The following is a 24,622-nucleotide window of genomic DNA, read 5'->3' as shown; positions in this document are numbered from 1 at the left end:
TGGAGATGGACGGGGTGATGAATTTGATACTATTAATATCACAACTTTTATTCTATTATTTATCGTCCATCATCTCTAAAATGTGTCCTCATCTTTATCCTCGTTCTCCTCTGATGGATGTTGATAGAAGTAATCATATGAGTTTTGATAGTAATTGTAGGTAGGAGAATGATTACTCATTCCTGCTGGATTATGAGCATAAGATGTAGGTGATGGAGGTAATTGATAGAAGTAAGTAGGCATAGGAGGAGGTTGGAGTGAAGGATATTGATGATCTGGTGGAGGAGGTTGAGCAGCATTAGGATATTGAGGAATATACATATATGAATAACCTTGTGGTAATGGAGGAGGTTGTTGAGTTGGATGTGCAACTATTAACGAGGGTCTTTGTTGGAATTGGAACTGTTGTTGTGAATGATCTTGGGATACACGACGATGGGGTGGTTGGATTGATTGTTGGGATGATTGCCCTTGTTGTTGTTGAACTTGTTGATGTGATGATAGTTGCAGTTGCAGTTGTTGAAAATGGAATGAATTAGAAGAAGACGACGACGACGAAAGGTTTAAAGCATTACCACTACTTGATGAATGTATATTTGAACTTGAACTGTATTTGAAATTTGGTTTTTGAATTGCAAAACATGATTGAATTAAATAAGTTTGTTTTCTTGAACCACTTTGAATTGATATTGATTTGTTATTGGTAAGCAACATAGCTTTGATTGACATCTTGAAATGTTCATAAAAGATAAACCCAATCCTACCATACTTCGTCGACGATGATTCATCTTTATTATTATAAAAGTTAGGTTTGATAATAGTTGCTGACTTTATAGATCCAAAATTTTTCCAAAATAATTTCCATAGGTCATCATCATTCTTAAATAGTATTGATAAATTATTTACGTATATATTAGTATCTTGATAATTAATAAATCTTAGTAATACTGATGACAAATTAGGTAAAGAATAGGGTGATACGATAAGATCTGATAAATCATTCAAATATAAAGTGACAGGATTGCTCGAAGTTGAAGTAGAAATTGATTGAGTGAGCAAATGATTATGTTTATGTTGAACGATATTTATTTTGATTCCATTTTCTATTGGCTCTAAATTAGGGGTATGGTATAATAAATCTGAATCCTTATGGTCTTTCATTTTAAAATTAATAAATTGCTCCCAAGTTAAATCATTTAAATAGTAAAGAATTTTCAAAGTTAATTCTATTAAATTTGGTGAATGAATGAATTTAAAATATCCAAAATTATAAACTAACTCATATGCATCCTTATCAGTTATGTTATTACTTTCATTATTAATGGGAAAATGAATAAATTCAATTTGAGGGTTGAACTGTTTGAAAACATCAATAAAACTTTGGAATTCCAGTTTGGTGATTTTATCTTGGTTAGGCAAGAATTTGAATAAATTCTCTACAATGATTAAATCGAAGGATGCTGTATTCAAATTTTGATTATTATCCATGTCTTGATTATGATGAGGTGTCTTATGATGATGATGATGATGATGAAGTTGATGTTGATGTTGTTGTTTATTTCTTTCCCGTTTATTAATGTATCGATTTACAAATAATGGAATGGTTGATTTATGATTGAAAATATTGGATTGATTAGATGGAACTGGTTTGTTTAAGTTTTGAAGCAAATAATCTACATCCAAATAGTTATCAAATTTAACTATCGCATAACTATAATTATTATTGATAATATTGGAAGTATTTTGACCACTATTTAAGGATGAATTTGATGATGAAGAATTGGGTTGATTTTTAAAATTAAAGATCTTTAAGTTATTAAATGATTTAAAACTTACATTATCATTCAAAAACTTGATAAATTTATTGGTTTTATCAGTAATAGTTATAGAATCATTTATTTCGTCGATTTCAAATGAGGATAATTGGCTATTATCAATGATTAAGTCAGGAGAAATATTTTTAATGAACACCACACCTGGATGACTAATGAATTTATCATAATTTAATTCATATTCAATGTTTAATTGACGTGTTAATTTAGTTAAAAATTGATCCAATTGAGATTTTAATGATACTGGTATAATTGAGGTTTGAGATATGGCTTGATCCTTAAATTCAAAAAATGAGATCAAATCATGAGGTAAAATAGAAATGTCATCAGATAAGATCTTTACCATGACAGGGAAAGTAGAATTGGTCGAGGAAAACGAATTAGAGCCAGTTTCATCCCCTCCAGAATCCGACTCTTGATCATTATCAATTTTAAATAAGTTATCTTTTAAAGTTTGTAATAATTGTACTTGAGCCGGATTCAAAGACGGAGTCGAACATGATGAAGAAGAACCAGATGAAACAATAGGTAATGACGGTAGGTCTTCAGAACTCATTTTCAAAAACAGAATTGAAAACAAATATATTGTGATATTCCTGTGTTTATATCAATATTTTGATTAATTTAAATTGAAAAATTCAGAATATTTTTTTTGCCATTCAGGGACTTAGTTGGACTTTAAAGGTGGTAATTAATTGGTACCGACAATTTTTAGTGAGTAGTGAGGAAATTTTAATGAGAATCACTAATGAAAAATAAAAATGACAAAAAAAAATTATGAGAGATAAAAAAAAAATCAACTAAAAAGATTTTCTGTCTGTCTGATTGTTTTGAATATCTGTCTGTCTGATTGCAAAAGTAAGTCGATCCACTAATTCAAGACAAAAACTTGAAATATGATTGATAGAAACTATGAGGATGATGAAGATGAATAGACTATCTAATTGATACTCTTTGATATTGATTATGATTAAGTGATGTTGATCTCACAGATTTAAAATGACAAAAAATATTAAGATAAAAATAAATAAAAATAGAAATAGTTACACACACGGGATTGTATTTATAGTTCTGATGATTTTTGAAGAAGATGATGATGAGTGAGGATAATCTATGGATATTTAGACAAAGTGATGGTCTGGCAGAATGGAAGATCTTCTAGGAAATATACCAATGGAGTTTGATCAAAGTTGTAAAAACCGAATAAATTAAAATTATCTATATTTTATCGGTTCAAGTTTGGTATTTAAATAAAATTAATATTTTTTAGACTTTATTATTTTTTATTATTCTTTTTTTTTTAATTCTTTTTTTTAAAGTTTTTTTTTTTTGTTCGATTGGTTTCTTCTTTTGAATCTTGCCGCTACCGAAAATTCTGTTAGAAGTCACTAGAGTCAGTAATTTCCTGTATGAGAATATTATTATGGTCACATATAAAAAAAACGCTCTCACTAAATATCCATCTCTAAGCTGCCTTTTGGATTGTATGCCACTTTTTTTTACCGATCTTCCCTGACCCGCGGTTTAACGAGAGATTGATTATTTTATTTAATTAATTAATTAATTGATTTAATAATGATAGTTAAAGGAGTTTGATTAATAAACATTTCCCGTACTCATCAACCACATCACACATTCCTTCCTTCCTTCATTTCTTCCATTACCTAAAATAAAGTAATATACACACACAAACCGTAACTGAAGAGGAAAGAACAAAGCTGGAGTAGAAAATAATAATTTAGAAAATACGAAAATATACAATTGTTAGTAATGGGCTTTGCCAGTAAAATAACCGGGAAGTGTCATTAAATGATCAAATCCCTCTATGAGTAAGCAAACACCTCAATAATTTATTAATATTTTTTTAAGTTTTTACTAAAAAGTTACGCACTTTTTACTCACTAAAAAAAAGAAAATAGACAATGGACAATGAGACAGATTTGATTCTGTCTTTTGTGTTTTAGCCACGGCTCACTACCGTCAGTCAGTCGAAAATTAAAATTAAAAATGATTCGGAACAAAAATATCAAATTGAACTGGATTCAATCTGATGGGCCAACTTCTTCATCTTAATGATCACGCTAAACTTATTCATATACGGATAAATAGAATCAAATAGAATATTCTTTTACAGTATTTCTTTTTGTTTATCTATTGACATCCCACTATTCTTCTAGAAACATATAGAATCGGTTGGAAATAGAAAAAAAAAAGGAGAAACAAGGAGAAATCAGGATAAGGTTCAAACTAATTTTTGACATTATATTTTTTCTTGCTTTCATTACAATCGAATGATAATTATAAAATAATTATTCAAAAATAATTATTATTACTATTGTTATATTTAATTCATACCGCTAGACTATTAACCATTCAAAATGAAGCAGATCATAAAGGAGATTAGTTTGAATGGGGTTGACTATACTTTAGTAATTTCGAAATACCAGGGTAATTCCTCCATTACTAATTTAACGCCCACAAATAGTATCACGCCCGCAAAAGTTCAATCTACTCCGATAACAATCTATATCAACGAGGCTGAAAACAACTCCATTGGCCAATATATTTACACCATTCAATCATATCTGACTTCATTGAATCAAGCTCAGAATGATGATTATAATAATGGTAATTCAATCGATAGTTTAAGTTATTTACTTAATAAGAAGCTCCAAAATCCGGTATATCTCAATTATAATGGTCATAATTACGATACTACTTTAACTTTACCCCTTTTTAATGAAATTATTGCATCCATTAATTCTATATAGTAATTCTAGGACAATATACAAAACGGTTTATTTCTTTTTTGATCAGTAGAACACTTATTTTTTAGTGATGACTCCCCAGCGATTAAAGTACGAAAAAAGAAATTTTAAGATTTTAACCGCTAAGTTGTTTTTGTTCCTTTCAAATGGTCTACTTAAAGAATAAAGGCTGTCATAAAATAATTAATATTATGAACCTTGATGATTCTATTTCAAATAATCTGTTTCGATATATGACCTAAAGTCCATTTGATGTAAATATTTACTATTTACTTTTTGTTTTAGTTAGTTTATTTTAACCATTACGGTTATTTCCCAATTAGTACCTCCCCCGCCTACCCTCGGCCTGTCAACAACATTTATATCTATCGTAGTGGGGGTATTCAACAATGTACCCAGCCTTGCGAGAATTCAACCGTTAAAAAATAATAGCATCTATTGTTAATATTATCTATGCTGTGTATACTCTCTAACCATATAACAAATATGATTTGTAATGAATCAAAAACCATAACCGAAATAGATCATTCATTACAAGTGATAGCCATATAAATTGTAACTCATTGTATAGCTTAGGGTGCCTGTTTAGGAGAAATAAACAGAGAGCCACACATTCAAAGTGACTGACTAGTTGACTGACTAATATTAATTATAGTTATTCTGATTAGAGTTGGTTCACAAAGGACCAAACAGAAAAAGAAAACCCAAAACAACGGCTATAACAATTTAAAGATAATCCGAACTTTTGCATTTAAAAAATATTTTTTCTTAAATTTCTTTTTTTTTTTGTCTGATATGAGGAACACTTTTTTTTTTTATCAGCAAAAGATCAGAGTTATTTTTATTCTTGTAAATATGGACAGTATTTCTCCATTTTTTGATGATTTACAACAATTTAAGGGAATTTCTAGAACTTCATACGCTTAGGATGTTAACTGTTTGAATGTATAAACCTCAATATGTGGTCATTTTCTATGGTCTTGTGATCCCACAGTCGGTACCGTTCAATCCAATCAATTTGTAACCCTGGGTAAATGACGGGTAAGGCACACGATTTTATATTAACCGACTATAATGTACGCTGTAACGGTGAACTGCATTTTCGCAGCCTCTAAAATCAGAGCATTAAAAAAATCACACATTAATGACCCACCCATATTTTTATAACACTACTTTAGCTACAAGCTGAAATATGTATGTAACGTGAACTAAGAACGCAAATTCCGGTTAATTCGCTTTGAAATCGTTCTATCGCTTATATGTAAGGAAATATATTATAAAATGAAACCATAGATTGAAATAATTTGCCAAATGGCAAAGACTAATATACATAAAGAAAGAAATAAACCTAACATAAAATAAATAAATAAATAAATGACAGACTAACTACTAAAATTCTTCAATTTTAAATATAAATTTCATATCATTCAGTTTTAATAATTTAATATAATTTTTGAAACCAATTCTCCAATCCAAACAATTATCATCAATTTTAAATTTTAATTGATCCTTTAATAATAATTCCAATCCTTCTTCAATCCAAATTCGTTTTAATTTTAAATCAATCTCTTCAAAATAATTATAACTTGTCCAATTATTTAAAAGATTAGCTGACCATTTATTTGACCATACATATGATGCTGAAGAACCAGCATTTGCATCTGAGGTAGTATTGGTTATAGATGAAATTTCATAAGTTGGAACAGGAGCATAGAAATTACAACAAGATATCACAACTGACCCTTGGATTTTAGGTTTAAGGATCAATTGAAGGAATGAAGTTGATTTAGGAACTTGGAAATGAGGATTATTACTTTTATAGTGATTAGTTTGGAAATATCTTTTCGATCCCACTATATCGACAAATAAATCTAATTTAAATTTATTAATATCTTCATTATCAAACGGAATATCAGGATTTTTTAAACCATTTAAAACTTCATTTATAACATCATTAACTTCTCTATAAACTATTGGAACTTTCTCATTCTTTAAGATTAAATCATCAAGATTATAAGCTTCAAATGTGATGATGGTAAATTTTAAAATTCGAATTGGATCTAAATTGAAGTATTTCTGTTTAAAATTATTAATTAAACTTTTAAAACTCTTTTCATTTACTTTTTTAACAAGTAAGATTAAATTCAAATTGGTGAATTTATAACTTGATGTGGTTGATAATAAAGTCTGGATTAATGTAAACCCTATATTTGTATCTGCTCCATTAATTAAAATATTAACTGGAGAATCATAATTAAATTTAGAATGAGATAAAATTTGTCTTGATTTACTGTATAAGACTGGAAATGTAGTTAATTTTGCTAAGGATGGGATATCAGATTGTTTATTTGAAATAGTTTCATCAATCAATGATGCCGTTGAAGAAGAAGATGATGATTCAATTTCAAAATTATCATTACTAGCAACTCGTGGACGAGATCCATTTGAAAATGATAATTCAATATCAACATCTTGTAATTGGGATAACATCTCATTAGTGATTCTAATCACAACATCACGATCAGGATTGATTAATAAACTAGTGGATAAAGTACCTTTCTTATTTGTAGGATCAATCATTCCTAACACTTTATCACCAATGAAAAATTCCCCTGATGCCTTTAAAGTAGATCCAATTTCTTGAACTTCACCGACATATTCATAACCTAAACCAACTTTCACATTACTAACATTTAATAAATATTGATTTATTTTATTCAAATCATAAGAATTCAATGATGTATAAATGATTTTAACTAATAATCCTGTGGGTGGGATAGGTAAGTCAATAGAAGGATAATTAAAATTCAATTCAGTTTGTTTATTTTGAAGCGAAATATCTTTAATTGGCAATGACTGCAATCTTCCAAGTCCAGAAAAAGTAGTAGGAGCTGTTGGGGGTGAATTGATTGGGTTTGGAGATGTAACCAATGGGATTGGTTTAGGAGGTTTAGGGATAGTAGTTGAGATTGGTTTTGGATTAGGAGACTTTTTCTTTTCTAAATATTGTAATTCAGGAGGGATTTTATGGAAAGGATTTGATTTCAACTTCTCTTGTTCCTTCTTATGTACTGCTTCATGATGTTCCTTTAAATCTTCTTCAGGTAATGGAGCAAAACCAACTGATTTTTTCTTTACTTTTCTCTTAGCCTTTTGTTCCGAGCTATCAGTTAAATTAAGATCACCGATAGGGATAGAGTCAGGGGTAGGATTAGTTGTACTATCAATTGGTTGGATCAAATTGGACTGTTCATCCAAGTTATCATCTGACATTGTTGACAATGAGAGAAGAAACTAGAAATAAAGCAAGAAAAAGTAGTATCTAATTAAATGATTTTTAGATAACCCTTTCCTTCTTTTTTTTTACGGGTGGTGTCAATTTCATTGTTCAATTTTTCTCTGTGGGGAGGCAGTGATGAACAGCAAAATTTAAATTGATTTATACCATTTAAGATAGTGTAGAAATAACTACTGGGTATTCCTTAATCCATACTCAGAGAACGATAGTGATACTATAGCAAAGTAAAGAGACTAAATCAATTTAAAGCGGATAAATTAAGGAAATAGTCAAACTGATAAAGCTTAAATTACTTTAATATCACTGAGTCGTATGTCTTAGATTTGATTTGTCAATTTTTGTTTTTCGACATTCCTTTTAATTTTCGACATAACTTAAAATAAAAAATGACAAACCAGGTTGATTCCTGCACACAACAAACCAAAAAAAAAGAGGGAGGTGACAACAAACAATAACAAAAAAAGAGCAAAGGGCTATACCACTCCAAATTGACTGCCAAATCACCAAAACCAAAGGGCTATCGTCAATTCATCAACTCGTGTGATCCAAGTCAAGTCACTGGTGGAGATTAAGAATCAGATCAGATTGTACTTCACCTCGTCCTTATTGATTGACTAAGCGTGATTATGTGGGTGATTCCTGTTGTATGTTATATAGTCACCCTTGCGGTGACCCTCTTTGGGATCCAATTCCATATCAATCTTCTAAAATATAAACTATACCTCCTGATCCCTATCACCTTGGCAGTACTAATGCCATTGTCCATCATATTCATCTTACCTATAGATTATGTACAATCCAATGCTTCCATTCCTTTGGATTGGTTACAAAATAATGTTATATTAATACTATGGAAATCAAATTATTGGATAACATTTATATTAACATGGTTGATCTTACCTCAATTACAAGAATTCTTTAAATCAGGTTATTTCACTTTTAAAGCCAAAATGTATGATTCATTTAAGAAGAATTTAAAGTTTCAATTAATACTATTGGCTATTTCAATATTAGGAATAATTTATCTTATGCTTGAAGTTGGATTAACTATAAATCATTTAAAATTATTGATTATTGCTTTATCTCATATATATTCTTTGGTTTTAGCATTATGGTTAATGAGTCATGGTTTAATTAGTATTCCAAGAAATAAATGGATAGAAGGTAATATCATGAATAATCTTAATCATCATTATTTAAAATTACCTAAATTAATTGATAATTTAGAAGATGTTAAAATTGAATTTAAAGAAGATATTTTAAAAGTTTTAGTATTAACTGAAAATTTTACATCCATAAATAATCCTCAAGATTTTAAATTTAGAGATTGGATTTTAAAATTAGATGCTTCTATCCCATTACATTTAAAGGATTTAGTTAAAAGACAATATGTTCATGAAACTTTAAATGCTCAGATTTCAAGAGAACAATTGAATTTATCATACATGTATAAATTAACTTCTAATTTCAATTCCAATTTAAGAAAATTTCAAGCTTATGAATCCGAATTTGAATCATTATTTGTAAAGATCACTCATTTAGAAGATATTTTAGAATCAAAAACTTCAAATTCATCTCTATTAACCTTTAGAGTTAATAATTATAGAGTATTATTACTGCCAAGATTCAATTTCATTTATTGGTATTATATTAGATCTATAAGTTCAAGAATTCTTTCGTTGGTTTATTATATTATGGCATTTATAATCTTACAATCTGAATTCTTTCATTCAACTCGATTTTCAATTATAAATTTCATCTTTGAAAAATTAACTATTTCACCATTATCTCAAGTCATTTTAACATCGATATTTTTCAGTTTCATGTTATTTGCATCATTAAATTCATTAACTCAATTGAAAATTTTCAATACTTATCATTTAGTTCCTCATAGTTCAGATCCAGTATCAGCCTGTTTTTATACAACTTATATTGCCAGATTAACCATTCCATTATCTTATAATTTCATAACTTTATTCATATCGAGAAATTCCAATTTTGAAAATTGGTTTGGTCAATCGATCCATCTTACTGGTTTATTCAATTTAATGAATAATTGGTTACCTCGATTATTATTAATTCCAGTATTGTTAACTGTGTTTAATATTTATGATAAATTAAAGAAGAAAATCGGATTAGGTGATATGTATGATAATTGGGTATTATTCGATGATGATGATTCTGCTAATGATAATCATAATGATATTGAGAATGGTGAGAATAACTTACTTAATAAACGTAAAGATTTAATCATTGTGGAAGCTAAAAGAATTGTTAATCGTGAATTACAAAAGAGACAAAACCAACAAACTTTAAGACCATTTAACTTATCTCCTAGTTTAGATGGTACTAATAATGGTAATGGTATTTCAGTTGCTGATATGAACTACGAGAATAATAGAAGAAACTTCCATGATTCATTAATCAATGATACTAGTAATAGAATTGATTTTGGCATGGAAGATGATCAAGAACCATTTATATTAGATCCTCAAAGACAATCAAATCAACCTTCATCAGCCTCTTTATGGGGTAGAGTCAATGGATTATTTTCAGGGTTCACAAATCGTTTCAATCAATCTTCAACCGTTGCATACCGAGATGAACCATTAGAAAACTTTCATTATGATGATGATGCCGATGAAAATCTAGTGGTATGATTGTCTCTCCAAAAAGTGTACATATAAGTATTATATATATATATGAGTAATTCTCCATCCTAATTATACCCATTCACTCTCCTTATTTATTCGAATTACCCTTAATAAATCATTAATATCAACTATACCTAAATCGTGTACTATCCCGGCGGTGGTTAAAATTAAGCCGAACTTCTTTCTTTTTTTTTGATGTGTCGTTAATTTTTGCTTGTGCGTTTTGAGCTTTCTATAATTTTCTGGGGGAGGGAAGTTTCAAATCGAACAATTTAACAATTTATAGATTGAGATTGCAATTATCAAGTTGTGTTGTTGCTGTTGTTGTTGTTGCTACTTCTCTCCATCTGTTGCGTAGATGACGACCATACTAGCATTATCTTATAGACATAGCCTATCGTCACCATGCAAACCTCGATTGGGTTGGTCGTCTACTGCCATACTTCAATCAACTATATATAATAATAATCATAGCAACAGATATGGAAGTAGTAAGCGATATGTTTCATCCACCATTATCTTCACAGCTATTGATAGATCTCCTTCAATTCCCATGGGGACCATTAAGAGTAATAAGATTGGTAAATTAAGAGTACCGTTATTGAAGAGTCCCTCTCATTTGGGTCATTTCACAAGTCGAATGAGTCGATTGTATAATGAAGATAAATATAGTGCTAATGTATTGACTTTACAAAGTGAAACTGGGGAACGAACATTATTCAATTTTAATATATTCGATGGACATGGTGGTGAACAATGTTCAACTTTTTTAAGTCAACATTTATCCGAAAATATCGAGAATTGTCAATCATTGTTGGATGATAAGAATTTAAGAAATGAATTAATTAAGAATTATGAAACTAATATTGGAGGATATTGGAAAAGATGGTTCAGACATAAAGAAGAAAATTTTAAAACCATGAAGAATAAAGATGATAATATCAAATTATCCCGTTTTAACAATTCAGAAAAGAATGAAAAAGGGGAAATTATTAATATTGATGATGATTTAAGATTTAGATTACCATTAACATTTTTAAACACTGATTATGAATTCTTCAACCAAGATGATAATTCAGCCGGTTCAACCTGTACAAGTGCTATCATTGAAACCCTTTATACTGAACCTGGTGGTGAACCTAAACCTGTATTTGAGAATTATTACTTTAATAGAAAAACCATATCAAAATTAACCATTGCTCATGTGGGTGATACTAAAGCCATACTAGTGGATAGGAATGGACTAGCCAATGCATTAACATTTGAACATCATCCTTCTAATCCTATGGAAGCATCAAGATTAAGAAAATATGCTGCCAATATGTTTATGACTGATTCATTTGGAGAAGAACGTTTCATTTCATTAGCTAATACAAGATCATTTGGAGATATTAATTTCAAACAAATAGGAGTTAGTGCTGAACCAGATGTCATTCAATTAATCATTGGTGATGTTAATACCGTTCATAAAATGTTAACTCCTGATGAAATTAAAGACTATACTATAAATGGAATTGGAGGTGATGAAAGTTTTTTAGTACTTTGTACTGATGGGATAACCAATTTCTTAACTGATCAAGAAATTGCTGATATAGTGATGGTTAATTTCAATATGAGAGGTCATCAAGTTGCTAATCCTCAATTATGTGCTGAAGAAATTATAAAATTTGTAGAATATATTGGGGGTGATGATAATGCTACATGTTTAGTAATAAGGTTAAATGGATGGGGTAAATGGCCAGTACTTGATAGAACAGGTGAATTAAGACAATCAAGAATGGATGATTTCAATCCAAGAGGTAGAAGTGGGTGAATGTGGATGATATACCCATATGTTTAGAGAATGATTTCAAATATGCATTTTTACAGTTATTATAGTTTTTCATTTCGTCATATTTAGACCAGTTTTAGTTATTTTAGTTTGTTTATTGAAATAAATATTTATTTATTAAATGGAGGAGTATTATGTACAAGTTATGATAAGTAGGGGTTGAATCTTTATTACGTCTATGAATATAGTAGTTGCATGATTATTATTATGATCGTGGTAGACATATCTTAATTCTTAGAATATTTATACATGAATCTTCTTCTGGTGGCAGCGTATTCACCTAACTTAGATCCCACCATATCATCCGTTATTTCAACTTCGACATATTCTTTACCATTATGAATTTGAAATCTTATTCCAACAAATTGTGGTAATATAGTACAACTTCTAGCATTGGTTCTGATAGGAGTCTTATTTTTAATGGCATCCGCTATAGGTAAAGGAACAACATGTGGACCTTTCCATACCGATCTCTTCAAGAGTGACAAAGATGCCTTCATGGTATGTATATATGTATATTAGTTCTTGTTATTTGATTGAAGTCTGAGTCGTCCTGTTAACGGTTTCTTTCACTTCTGTTTCGTTAAATGAAAAATTTCTACTCTCCCAAAAAAGTCAGTCATGTGATCAAATATTTTGGTAGTGAAATTTTTCGCAGTCTTCATTAAGAAAAATATATATTTAAAAGAGAAGAAGGAAGAGCATCTCAAGTTGAGGTTTAACTAATAAGAATAATTGAGTTCAAAGAGGAATAACCGATGTTTGGAGCAAGATTTGATCCTTCGTCGTTCGAGGAGGAGTATGATGAGCCCCAGAAGAAGAGTCCTATACTAATAAGGAAAAGACGGTTAAGTCATGCTACTGTGGATAGTGATAAAGAAGAGGAAGATATAGAATCAGATAATAACGAAGAGAGTCAAAGTGAAAGTGAAAGTGAAAGTGATAGTGAAAGTGAGAATGAAAACAATATTGAGGAAGAATCAAATGATGAAGAATCAAGTGAAGACCAATCAAGTGAAGACGAATCAAGTGAAGAAGACTCTAGTAATGATGAATCTGATGAAGAGGAAACACAAAAACAAGAATCAACTACTTCTAAAGAAGAAGATAAAGATGATATGGAAATTGATTCAGTTCCAGAACTTGATCCTGACTACTTATCCAAGCATCAATCCATTTTCAAAAAGTTTAATAAAACCATCAAACGTCAAGAATTAAAACAAGATTCATCCTCATCTGAAGAAGAGGAAGAAGAAATTGAAGTTCAAGATTTGGCTCCATTACCTCAACCTGCTTTACCAAGAGATAAACGTTTAACATCAAATACAGCCAATTTGAATAACTTGAATTGGTTAACCACTCCTATATATGTGTCACCACAAGATACAAAACCATTTCAAGACTTTGAACTATCATCATTTATGTTAAAGAATTTATCACATCTTAATTTCACTCATGCATTTCTGGTTCAAATAGCAGTATTAAACCTATTATTGAAAGATATAAAGGATAATAAACTTCAACCTGATTTCAAAGGTGATTTATTAGTCAATGCATCAACTGGATCTGGTAAAACTTTAGCATACCTGATCCCGATTATAGAAAGTTTACATACAAGAATAGTTCCAAGAGTTAGGGCTATCATATTAGTTCCAACCAAACCATTAATCAATCAAGTTAAAACCACTTTGAATCAATTATCTAAAGGTACCAATTTATTAATCACAAGTTTAAAGAATGATATTTCCATTAATGAAGAATCCAATAAGTTAATGCTTAATATACCCGATATAATCATTTCAACCCCCGGTAGATTGGTTGAACATATCTCCAATAATTCTATCAATTTACTGGCATTGGAATATTTGGTTATTGATGAAGCTGATAGATTATTAAATCAATCATTTCAAAATTGGTGTTCTATCTTAATGAGTAAAATTGATCATAATATCAATATTGCAAATACTTGGAAATTAAGAGTTAAGAAATTAATCTTTTCTGCAACTTTAACTACTGATGCTGGAAAATTAACCCCATTAAAGTTTCAAATTCCAAGATTGATCATTGTAAATGATGAAGAAAGATTAGTTAATGAGTTATATACTGTTCCATCTAAATTAAAGGAATTTTCATTAAAATTCGGTTCATCAAAATCATCCATCAAACCATTGATTTTAACGAAATATTTACTTCAACAACAAAAACTTGCCAACATATTAATCTTCACCAAATCAAACGATTCATCCTTAAGATTAGCCAAATTACTTCAATTGTTATTTAATAAGTATGTTCATTTATCTCCTGAACCGATAGAAGTATCCTATATAAACTCTACTAATAATAAGACTGCCATCAGAACAAAAATCTTAAAGGATTTCAGTCAACAAAAAGTTCATATCCTTATCGCTACAGATTTGATTGCCAGAGGTATTGATATACTATCAATCACAGATGTGATTAATTATGATTTACCAAACTCATCTCGTGAATACGTTCATAGAGTGGGTAGAACAGCTAGAGCTCAACAAGATGGTAATGCTTATAATTTCTTATTTGGTAAGGGTGAAGCTAAATGGTTTAAGAAGTTAATGACAGATATCGGTAGAGATAGTCCAATACAGAATATAGATGTAACTGCTAAAGAACTAGTTACTGCTGAAGATGAGACTCTCTACGAGACCTGTTTACAAGAATTACAAAAGCAAGTACATAGCAAGTAAGTCTTAAATAAAAATGTATATATATATAGATAATTTTACGATCTAGAGACAAGATGGCGCAAAAAAAATGACTGTAAGAAAAATTTAAATATCATAGAAAAGCAGCAGGTAGCAGCTTAAGGAAGTGACTCGTTTCATTCTTCTTGAAGGGAACATATATAACGCGTTATACACGTATGATGAAGAGGATATAATGAGTGATGAAACATTAGAATCATTAGGAGTCAAGTTAGTGGACCAGGATCAGTTGGAAACTTCTATCACTAAGAAAGCTAACGAGACCCTCATTACTAAAGATACTGAATTAGATCAGAAAAGATTAGAGAAAGCAGAGAAGGATTTGAATAAAACTGTGTTAAGAATCAGAGCTTTGAATAGTAAGTTACATCATCCAAGAACAAAGATTAGTCAAAGGAAACTGATCAAAGATGAGATTGAATGGTATGAAGAAAATGAATTAAAGCAAAGACAAGAAGACGTGAATGATATAACGAAAAGATTAGAAGAGAACAAGGCTCAATTGAATGAATCTAGAAATTCAACTTCTAAAGTGGGTGACAAACCTGATACAAGTGCTGAACGTTTGCCCGATGAAACAGAGAAGGATTTTTTAATAAGAACAGGTAAAATTACTGCCTTTGGTAATGAAAATTTATTTTATCAAGATGATAAAGAAGAAGGTAAGGATGATGAAGTTAAAAGTCATGTATACTTACGTGCTCCAGGCTTTGAAAATACTCCTGAAGTGGTAGATTTCACTGCCGTTGACGATGAAGATCTTGAAGAAAATGAGGCTGGTAAGGTGGAGGAAGATTTAGTTAGTTCAGATGATGATGCTCCAACTGTTAAAAGAAGAAAGCTTAGTGGAGATGATGATTTCGTGGATGATGACTCAGCTGACGATGATGTTAAAGATGAGATAATAGATGAAGAAGCAATAGATGAAAGTGACGATGAACTAGATGAAAAATCCGAACAAAGAAATATCGATGATGGTAATGAAACTTTATATCAAGCGAGATTAAAGGATTGGGTTAAGAGAAGATCAAAGTTACGTAAAAATGAAAGTGCCGAAGAAAAAAATAAGGAAGAATGGTTCAAACCTCATCCCACCATCTCAGATGCCAAATTAAATGATCAGTTTAGATTACCAGGTGATATCTACCCATCATTATTTGATTATCAAAAGACGTGTGTACAATGGTTATGGGAATTATACTCTCAAAAGACAGGGGGGATCATTGGTGATGAAATGGGTCTTGGAAAAACCATTCAAATCATATCGTTTGTTGCAGGATTGCATTATTCGGGTTTATTAACGAAACCTATATTGGTAGTGGTACCAGCCACTGTTCTAAATCAGTGGGTGAATGAGTTTCACAGATGGTGGCCACCCTTAAGATGTGTAATTCTTCACAGTATAGGTTCAGGTATGGGAAAAACTGATGCTTCAGAAGAAAGACTAGAACAGTTTCTTGAAACTAGTGACCCATCAATGTCAAGGAAATCATTAAAAGGTATCAATACTGAAATCAATGCTAAAGATATCATCGACCGTGTCATGGAAAAGGGACATGTTTTAGTTACAACATACGTTGGTTTAAGAATTTATTCAAAGCATATATTAAGACGTCAATGGGGTTATTGTATTCTTGATGAGGGTCATAAAATCAGAAACCCAGATCTGGACATATCTTTAACTTGTAAACAAATTAAAACTCACAATAGAATAATCTTATCAGGTACTCCGATTCAAAATAATCTTATTGAACTTTGGTCTTTATTTGATTTTGTATTTCCCGGTCGATTAGGAACATTACCTGTATTCCAACAACAATTCTCAATTCCAATTAATATGGGTGGGTACGCTAATGCATCCAACGTTCAAGTTCAAACAGGGTATAAATGTGCAGTCATATTGAGAGATTTAATATCTCCCTATTTGTTAAGGCGTCTTAAAAGCGATGTCGCTAAGGATTTGCCTAAAAAGAATGAAATGGTTTTATTCGTAAGATTAACTAAGGACCAGCAAGACTTATATGAGAAGTTTCTTGGTAGTGAAGAATTAGGTGCAATTTTAAAGGGTAAAAGAAACGTATTGCTTGGAGTTGATATCTTGAGAAAAATTTGTAATCATCCCGATCTAGTTAATCGAGATATTTTAAGGTATAAGAAGGGTTATAATTATGGAAATCCAGTCAAATCAGGAAAGATGCAAGTATTACAGAATTTATTACAATTATGGCAAAGTCAAGACCATAAAACTTTATTGTTTTGTCAAACAAGACAAATGTTAGATATCTTGGAAAAGTTTGTGGCTAACTTACCCAAGTTAGATGTTGAAACACAAGGTGAAGGAGATTCCTTTTTCAGTTACTTGCGAATGGATGGTTCTACACCGATTGCCAAACGTCAAGCACTTGTCGATCAATTCAATGAAGATCCTAAATTGAGTGTGTTTTTATTAACCACCAAAGTAGGTGGTTTGGGTGTTAATCTTACTGGAGCTGATAGAGTCATAATTTTTGATCCAGATTGGAATCCATCTACAGACATGCAAGCAAGAGAAAGAGCCTGGAGGTTGGGTCAGAAGAAGGATATTACCATTTACCGTCTTATGACTTCGGGTTCGATAGAAGAAAAGATATATCATAGACAAATTTTCAAAACCTTCTTAACCAATAAGATTTTGAAAGATCCTAAACAAAGAAGATTTTTCAAAGTTAATGATTTACATGATTTATTTACGTTGGGAGATCAAAATGAAGTAGGAACTGAAACTGGTGATATGTTTAATAGTTCTGAACAAAATTTTGGTGGTAATAAAAATAGAAAATCAACTCATTTAATGAAGAAAAAGCATAGCAATGATGATGATTTCTATCAAGTTGCTAGTATAGCTGGTGTATCTAAATTAGATGAGTTTGAAGCAGATGAAGATGATAATGATTCTAAAACTAAAACTAACGATGATAGTAGAATTATGGAGAATATTTTTTCCAATAGCGGAGTTCATAGTACTTTGCAACATGAGGAAGTTATAAATTCAGGTAACCAAGAGCTTACATTGGTTGAAAAGGAAGCTAATAGAGTTGCAAATGCTGCTGCACAGGCACTTAAACAATCAAGAAAGCAAGCAAGAACCAATGTTGTTGGTACACCAACTTGGACGGGTAAATTTGGATTAGCAGGGAAGTTTGGACCTAAAAGGACTACAATTGCTGTCCAAAGCCCTCATAATGGGAATCGTCCATCAAATCTTCTGTCTAGTTCAATTTTAGGTAAATTGAAGAAGGAAAGGGTAACATTATTTGGAAATAAGTCCAAGACAGGAACTACTACTAATAGTAACGCTGAAAGTGAAGTGGTCGACAAGGTTCTTGAGAGCAAGAAAGAAATCATTAAAAAGTTAGTAGCCTATTTAAATGATCAAAAAGATAATTTTAGTAGTTCAGGTAATATTTTGAAAAATGTCAATATAGAAATGAAAGATTCGGGAGATATGGTGGAGATTAGATCAATGTTAAGAGAAATAGCTAATTGGGATGGTGTGAACAAAGGATGGATTCTTAAAAATGAATTCAAGACATAATAGAATACTTTGTATAGCCATAAATAAATAAATGTAAAATTATGGATAAGGATAAAATTTCGGGCCGCATTTTTCGTAGGCAAAAATGTTTGACCGATTTCTTCATAAATATAAAGCAGGAAATCGTTTTAAATTTTGCAGTTCGATTTCTTTGCTGTATTGTCTAGAGTAGTGGGGTATATAAATATGACGGGCTTAATATTGAGAAGATTCCAGTCTACTGGGTCCAAAATTATAGCGAGTTGTCCAAAACCAGAGTATGATACCGGGTGTACATTTTGTGAAGTTCCTGCCCTTCCTTTCAGCAAACAAATCGATATGACCACGAATTTGGCGTCAACCAAGACAGCTCCTTGGAAGCATGTATTGATATTATCTCATGGTATTAGGGACTTCAACGATATGCCTTCTAAGATTGAGTTTATTCCAGACTCATTGAGTTCATCTATAAATCATTTAAAGAATGGTAGGGTTAGTGCTCATCATCCCATATTAGTGTCTAATATTTTATTAAAAGAACATGATCTGATATTGAAATCATTTGGAATAGAAGAAAGTAAGAAAGATGAACAATTAGTTTATATTTATCCTGATAATAAGGTGGTTAAGTTTGACATCAGTAAGACAGTTCAATTCATCAAACACTACTTGACTCCAGCAGACCATCAACTTGAAGCTGTTTACAATCCATTTAAAGTGGCTGAGAAGGTGAAAATACAAAAGGATATAGAAGATGAAGATGTAAAGGATACTAGTCATAATTTCATTGAATATCCTATTTCCAAAAACTTGGTATTAATCTGTGGTCATACAAAGAGAGATATTCGTTGTGGAGTTCTTGCTCCTCTCTTGGAAAATGAATTTTCAAAAGTACTTCAAAAAGAAGGATTACATCAAGATACTGAATTAGGTTTAATATCTCATATAGGAGGACATGTATATGCTGGAAATGTGATATACTTCCCCAAAGACGTTGATAATAATCATGGTATATGGTATGGTAGAGTGTTTCCTGACAGAGTTCAAGGAATCGTTAAACAAACAATTATGAAAGGGAACATAATTAAAGAGTTATACAGAGGTCAACTTGCTGATTGAATCCAACTTACTATTATATCTAGATCCAAACTATAACTGTAAATAGATGATAAATAGAGTTAACTTGTACATATATAGAGAGTTATGTGTGAAAGCGCACAGAAACGCTAAATAAATTTTTGAACCACACACGCGTTGTTTACATTTTGAAATTCAGTTTTGTAATTGATCTGAACTCCATAATAGCAACATTATCAATCATCAATCATTACAAACCCTAAATGGATATATAAATCAAGATGAGGGCGACAGGGAAGCTTAACGTAGCTTCGATACAGAAGATCACTACGGTAGAAGAGTTGAAAAGTGCTATGGCTCATGTTTTTCAAGATGCTCAAGTATCACTTGCAGGTCATCGTAAATTGGTCATGATCTTAAAGAATCTCTTTGGAAAGTCTATTGAATTGGAAAAGGGTGATTATTTTAACTTGTACTTTACGAAATTGGTTAACAAGATTCTTCCATTGAAAAAGGGAGAGAAATCTGGTGATAGAATAGCTAAATTCTGTTCAGCATTTGTGGCTAGTTTGTCCATGGATGAAATAAAGAGAAAACAAGAAAATGAAGATGAAGAGGTTGAAGAAGATGATAATGAAGAGGAAACATATTCAGGTGTATTCTCCAAGTATTTGGTCCATCATTTATTACGTGGGATTGAATCAAAGGATAAATGGGTAAGATATAGAGTAGTTCAGCTTTTGGCATACTTAGTTCATTATATTGGTGAAATAGATCGTGATTCATTTGAAGCATTATATACATCCCTTATGAAAAGATTGAATGATAGAGAGGCTATTGTAAGAATTCAAGCAATAGTTGCTGTTTCAAAATTTCAAGAATTCGATTTGGATGGTTATGATTATACATATGCAAAAGTTAGTAATCAACATGTGAAGGACGTTATAACTGAAACCTTACAATATGATGAAAGTGCAGAAGTAAGGAGAGCAGCTCTTTTAAATGTCATCAAGGAAAATAATAATGATACTGTACTTGAAAGAGCAAGAGATAATAATGGTATTAATAGAAGATTGGTTTATTCTCGAATAGTCAAAGAAGTGGGAAGTATCGGAAATCTTAATTTTGAAGAACGTGAGTTCTTATTAAAATGGGGTCTTAACGATAGAGATCCATCAGTACAACAAGCAGCAACTAAAATGCTCACAACAACGTGGTTTGATGCTGTTAATGAGGACTTATTATCATTGGTCTCTCTTTTGAAGGTTACTGAAAGTACAGTAGCTGGGTTGGCATTGGAAACATTCTTCGAAGTAAAACCTGCTATCCTTGATACCCTAAAATTCGATGAAAATTATTGGAAAGAACTAACTATTGATAAAGCATTTTTGCTTAGATCGTTTTACGATCATTGTAATAAAAACAATCTATATGATTTAATAGAACCCAACTTCCCTGAATCAATTGATTTGGCTAACATTTTAGAAAAATATTTTCAATTAAGATTAAAGGTCTTTATCAATGATAATCCAATCCACAAGAAATATGAAAAATATGATGAAATCTTAAAGTCAAGAACTGATGAATTGAATTATTCCTCAAATCAACTTATAAAGGCAAATCTTGATGTAGAGAACATTAAGAAAAGCATACAATCCAATCGTGATGATGTTCTCTATTACGAAAAGGCAATGGACATGATAAGAAAACGACTTAAGAAATTGAGTAAAAACGATGAATCTACTGTTGGTTTAGTTGCAGACGACATTGATAAAGAAATTCTAGATGAAATGTTAGAAGTAAGTGTTGATGACTTAAAGGTTAAACTTGTTGAGTTAAAGGATTCTATCTTACATTTAAATAATGAACATTCGAAATTAGCTGACCTTTCCATGAAAATTGAGATCAAACAAAAGAAACTCATAGAAACATATGAGTCTGCCCGAACTCAAATTGATGAAATAAATGATGGATTTGAACGTGATCTTGATTATGAAAGTGAAATAAAAGATTTGGAATTTATTTTGCATCAATTATTATTAGTAGCTAAGGAGTTTGATTTTAGTGATGAAATGGGAAGAAGAAAAATGTTACAAATTATCAGAAATTCTTTAACAGAACATGAATTAACTAAAGATTTGATTGGGGTTGCGTTGAACGTTTTAAGAAAATTATCTATCAATGAAAAAGATTTTATTGCAATGTCGACTGAAATCATTACAGATATTAGAGATTCATACGAAGAAGAAAATGAAACATTCCACTCTGCAATTGAAGGGTTTGGTGATGAAGATGAAGAGGAAGATGACGAAGACGATGACGATGGTGAAACAGAAACCTCTTCTAAAAAGCGTAGGGTTGATCCAAAGTTTCCTCCTGATAACATTGTTGTTACATGTTTAATAATTACCCTGGACACTTTACAACTTATCGAAGAACCATTGGAAACTCATTTGGCGTTAGGATCTATTTATTCTGGTTTGGTTAATTATGCCATTTCAGCTAAAGAGAAATATTCCCTTCATTTATTAGGATTGAAATGTTTAGGTTTATATTCTTTGATTGATAAATCTATTGCTACAGACGCCATTTCTACTTTTTACAATGAAATAAGGTATGCAGATGAAGAAACTAGAATTATAGGTATTAAAGCGGTTGCTGATATTTTATCCACTTTTGGTACTTCTATCTTAACGGGAAATGTCTTGTTTATGTATGCAAGATTATTTTATAAGTCCTTGACATCTTTCAAAATGCCAAATCTACAATGTGTAGTTGCTGAGGGACTTTGTAAATTATTTTTGGCTGATATTTTCAATGCAAGAACTCCAACAGATGAATCTACAGAAACTCAAGAAGCACTTGATGAATATGAAAGTGAAAAACAATTGTTTGAAGCCTTGGTGCTAAGTTATTTCCATCCCTTAACTTCTTCGAATGCTGAATTACGTCAAATCTTAGCCTTTTGTATTCCTGTTTATTCATTCAGTCATCCACAACATCAATTCAGATTAGCTTCTATTAGTGGGGATTGTATTTATAGAATGTTCAATACTCAAGTCAATGACTTTTCAAATTTACAAGGAAAATTGAATCCTACTCAAATCGTTCAACAATTGATTTATTGGTGTGATCCAAATAATTTAGTCAATTTAAGTGAATCTAGTATCAAGAAACAGACATCTCATCTTTGGCAATCGGTTTACTTTTTACAGGTTTTAGAACAAGAGACACCAAAGAATATTAAGAGGATAATAATTAATAACTTATCAAAGTTCTACATTAAAGGTGAAGTTGAATCGAAAGTATTATTAGGATTGTTGAATGCAGTTAAAGCCACTAGAGAATTAATTTCAAGAAAAGTTGAAATTGAGCAAGATCCAGAATTTAATTTTGATAAACCTACTTTTAAGAACTTTGAAAATTTTGAAAAATTGATTGAATTAGAATATGAAAGATCAAAAACTCGTGAAGAGGCCGAGCTACTGAATGTGAGAAGCCGATCCAATTCAATATTGGGTGGCTTAGATGACGTTGAAGACCTTCCCTTAAAGGAAGATGTGAAAGATGATGAAGAGAAAGAAGATAATGGTGATGAGCAAGATTTGGATCAAAGTGAAATAATGGCTGCAAATACGTCGATCAACGCACCCCCACAAGAAGATGAAGATATAGAGGATAATGGAGATGTTGAAGAGGATGAAGCTGAAGCTGAAGAAGTTGATAATGAGTCAAATAAGAAAGATGTATCCATGACTGAAGAAGAAAAGCAGAAACAATCAGAAGTCAATAGCAATTTAGATGAAATTGATAAATTCTTAGATGATGAAGATAATGTGGAATATGATATTTCGATGGATGAGTAAATAGTCTTTTTAAGTATGTATGCCACTCAATATAAATAATGAAACGGTTAATTTGAATATAATCATGTAAACATACTGCCACATTCTAAAAATTAATTTTTAATATAAAATTTGATAATTCATTGCAAAAAGTAAAGAAAATTTCAGAAAAAATGCTTAAAATATTCATCATGATTATACATAATTTCTTGTACTTTCATTTGAGTAAACCTCTACCAAATCAAAATTTGATCTGATTAGTATAAATATCTTCCTCATCAAACTTCATTTAATGATTAGAAAGTAAGATTAAAGTGAAATTTTCAGTCAGAAGTGGTAGCGCAATATATAAATTGATTACGGACGCAAACTAGTTTCCGAGTTCATGCAAGGCTTCTGACTTGGGATGTGGAGATACTAGTGGTGTATAGGTTGCAAATAATAATTTGTGGTAGAATAAAGTCAGCCTTACGATTGATTACAATTTATAGTGTTCACTATCTTGTTACAATATATTCAAAATAATTAAAAGTAATTATATGATATAAAAACAGTAAAAACGTTCGTTCTAAAAACTTCTTCTTATGAAACCTTTTCAAGGGATATTTAGTTCTTTATATACTTTTCCAAGAACAATGACTTTTGGATTACTCCTCTTTTCATTTTTAGAAATGAATGACCAACTTAGTTACAATTATATTTTCTCCAACTTTAATCCTTAAAACCAAAGTGGTTTAACAACCATTCGTATTTCACAACTTAGAAAATCTTATCACATGATTAAAGCTCGTGACTCTTATATGCCTGACGACTGTCGAGTCCTAGCATTATCCCCGGTTCCATAGAAGTTCGTCCCATGAACTTCCTTTAAAAGAAAGCATGGTACAGCAAAGAACAACAAAATTTTCACAAAAATTTAAGTATAGTATGGTAGAAAAAATACTTTATGTACACCTCTTGGTAGCACCAAAAGGTAGTGTGGGACTCACTCATAAATCATAAGAATATAAACATGATTTTCAAAAT

At 30.8% G+C, this 24,622-nt stretch overlaps 10 protein-coding genes across 10 annotated transcripts; 7 read left to right on the top strand and 3 right to left on the bottom strand. All coding sequences in view use genetic code 12, as the record gives it.

The window, feature by feature from the left end:
* Positions 1-75: 75 nt before the first annotated feature.
* On the bottom strand, positions 76-2,388 carry DFJ63DRAFT_312721 (uncharacterized protein; the record flags this gene model as incomplete). The annotated part of the gene is made up of 1 exon (XM_064906031.1): positions 76-2,388. One exon carries the CDS (start codon positions 2,386-2,388, stop codon positions 76-78), a length of 2,313 nt encoding a protein of 770 aa, XP_064762732.1.
* A 1,822-nt stretch (positions 2,389-4,210) lies between these two features.
* On the top strand, positions 4,211-4,603 carry DFJ63DRAFT_312720 (uncharacterized protein; the record flags this gene model as incomplete). The annotated part of the gene is made up of 1 exon (XM_064906030.1): positions 4,211-4,603. One exon carries the CDS (start codon positions 4,211-4,213, stop codon positions 4,601-4,603), a length of 393 nt encoding a protein of 130 aa, XP_064762731.1.
* A 1,386-nt stretch (positions 4,604-5,989) lies between these two features.
* DFJ63DRAFT_312719 (uncharacterized protein) lies at positions 5,990-7,873 on the bottom strand (the record flags this gene model as incomplete). Its single annotated transcript, XM_064906029.1, has 1 exon — positions 5,990-7,873. One exon carries the CDS (start codon positions 7,871-7,873, stop codon positions 5,990-5,992), a length of 1,884 nt encoding a protein of 627 aa, XP_064762730.1.
* A 325-nt stretch (positions 7,874-8,198) lies between these two features.
* DFJ63DRAFT_118626 (LMBR1 domain-containing protein) lies at positions 8,199-10,734 on the top strand. The gene has a single exon (XM_064903271.1). The coding sequence runs from the start codon at positions 8,525-8,527 to the stop codon at positions 10,556-10,558; it is 2,034 nt and encodes a 677-aa protein (XP_064762729.1). The 5' UTR covers positions 8,199-8,524; the 3' UTR covers positions 10,559-10,734.
* Positions 10,735-12,488, top strand: PTC6 (type 2C protein phosphatase). Its single transcript, XM_064903288.1, has one exon. The coding sequence runs from the start codon at positions 10,911-10,913 to the stop codon at positions 12,363-12,365; it is 1,455 nt and encodes a 484-aa protein (XP_064762728.1). The 5' UTR covers positions 10,735-10,910; the 3' UTR covers positions 12,366-12,488.
* Positions 12,488-13,012, bottom strand: DFJ63DRAFT_118624 (mitochondrial 37S ribosomal protein uS19m). Its single transcript, XM_064903270.1, has one exon. The coding sequence runs from the start codon at positions 12,881-12,883 to the stop codon at positions 12,611-12,613; it is 273 nt and encodes a 90-aa protein (XP_064762727.1). The 5' UTR covers positions 12,884-13,012; the 3' UTR covers positions 12,488-12,610.
* A 129-nt stretch (positions 13,013-13,141) lies between these two features.
* On the top strand, positions 13,142-15,103 carry DFJ63DRAFT_334936 (putative ATP-dependent RNA helicase; the record flags this gene model as incomplete). The annotated part of the gene is made up of 1 exon (XM_064908128.1): positions 13,142-15,103. One exon carries the CDS (start codon positions 13,142-13,144, stop codon positions 15,101-15,103), a length of 1,962 nt encoding a protein of 653 aa, XP_064762726.1.
* Positions 15,104-15,199: 96 nt separating this feature from the next.
* On the top strand, positions 15,200-18,788 carry DFJ63DRAFT_118622 (DNA-dependent ATPase). Its single transcript, XM_064903269.1, has one exon. The coding sequence runs from the start codon at positions 15,297-15,299 to the stop codon at positions 18,693-18,695; it is 3,399 nt and encodes a 1,132-aa protein (XP_064762725.1). The 5' UTR covers positions 15,200-15,296; the 3' UTR covers positions 18,696-18,788.
* On the top strand, positions 18,789-19,939 carry DFJ63DRAFT_118621 (uncharacterized protein). The gene has a single exon (XM_064903268.1). It carries the CDS (start codon positions 18,882-18,884, stop codon positions 19,791-19,793), a length of 912 nt encoding a protein of 303 aa, XP_064762724.1. The 5' UTR covers positions 18,789-18,881; the 3' UTR covers positions 19,794-19,939.
* A 1-nt stretch (position 19,940) lies between these two features.
* YCG1 (condensin subunit) lies at positions 19,941-23,673 on the top strand. The gene has a single exon (XM_064903267.1). The coding sequence runs from the start codon at positions 20,033-20,035 to the stop codon at positions 23,615-23,617; it is 3,585 nt and encodes a 1,194-aa protein (XP_064762723.1). The 5' UTR covers positions 19,941-20,032; the 3' UTR covers positions 23,618-23,673.
* Positions 23,674-24,622: the final 949 nt, after the last annotated feature.

Source organism: Scheffersomyces coipomensis (genome assembly GCF_036884675.1).
Source record: "Scheffersomyces coipomensis strain NRRL Y-17651 chromosome Unknown DFJ63scaffold_3, whole genome shotgun sequence".
NCBI classification, from domain to species: Eukaryota; Fungi; Ascomycota; class Pichiomycetes; order Serinales; family Debaryomycetaceae; genus Scheffersomyces; species Scheffersomyces coipomensis.
The sequence above is the reverse complement of the archived record's forward strand: the minus strand, read 5'-3'. Positions and strand labels throughout refer to the sequence as shown.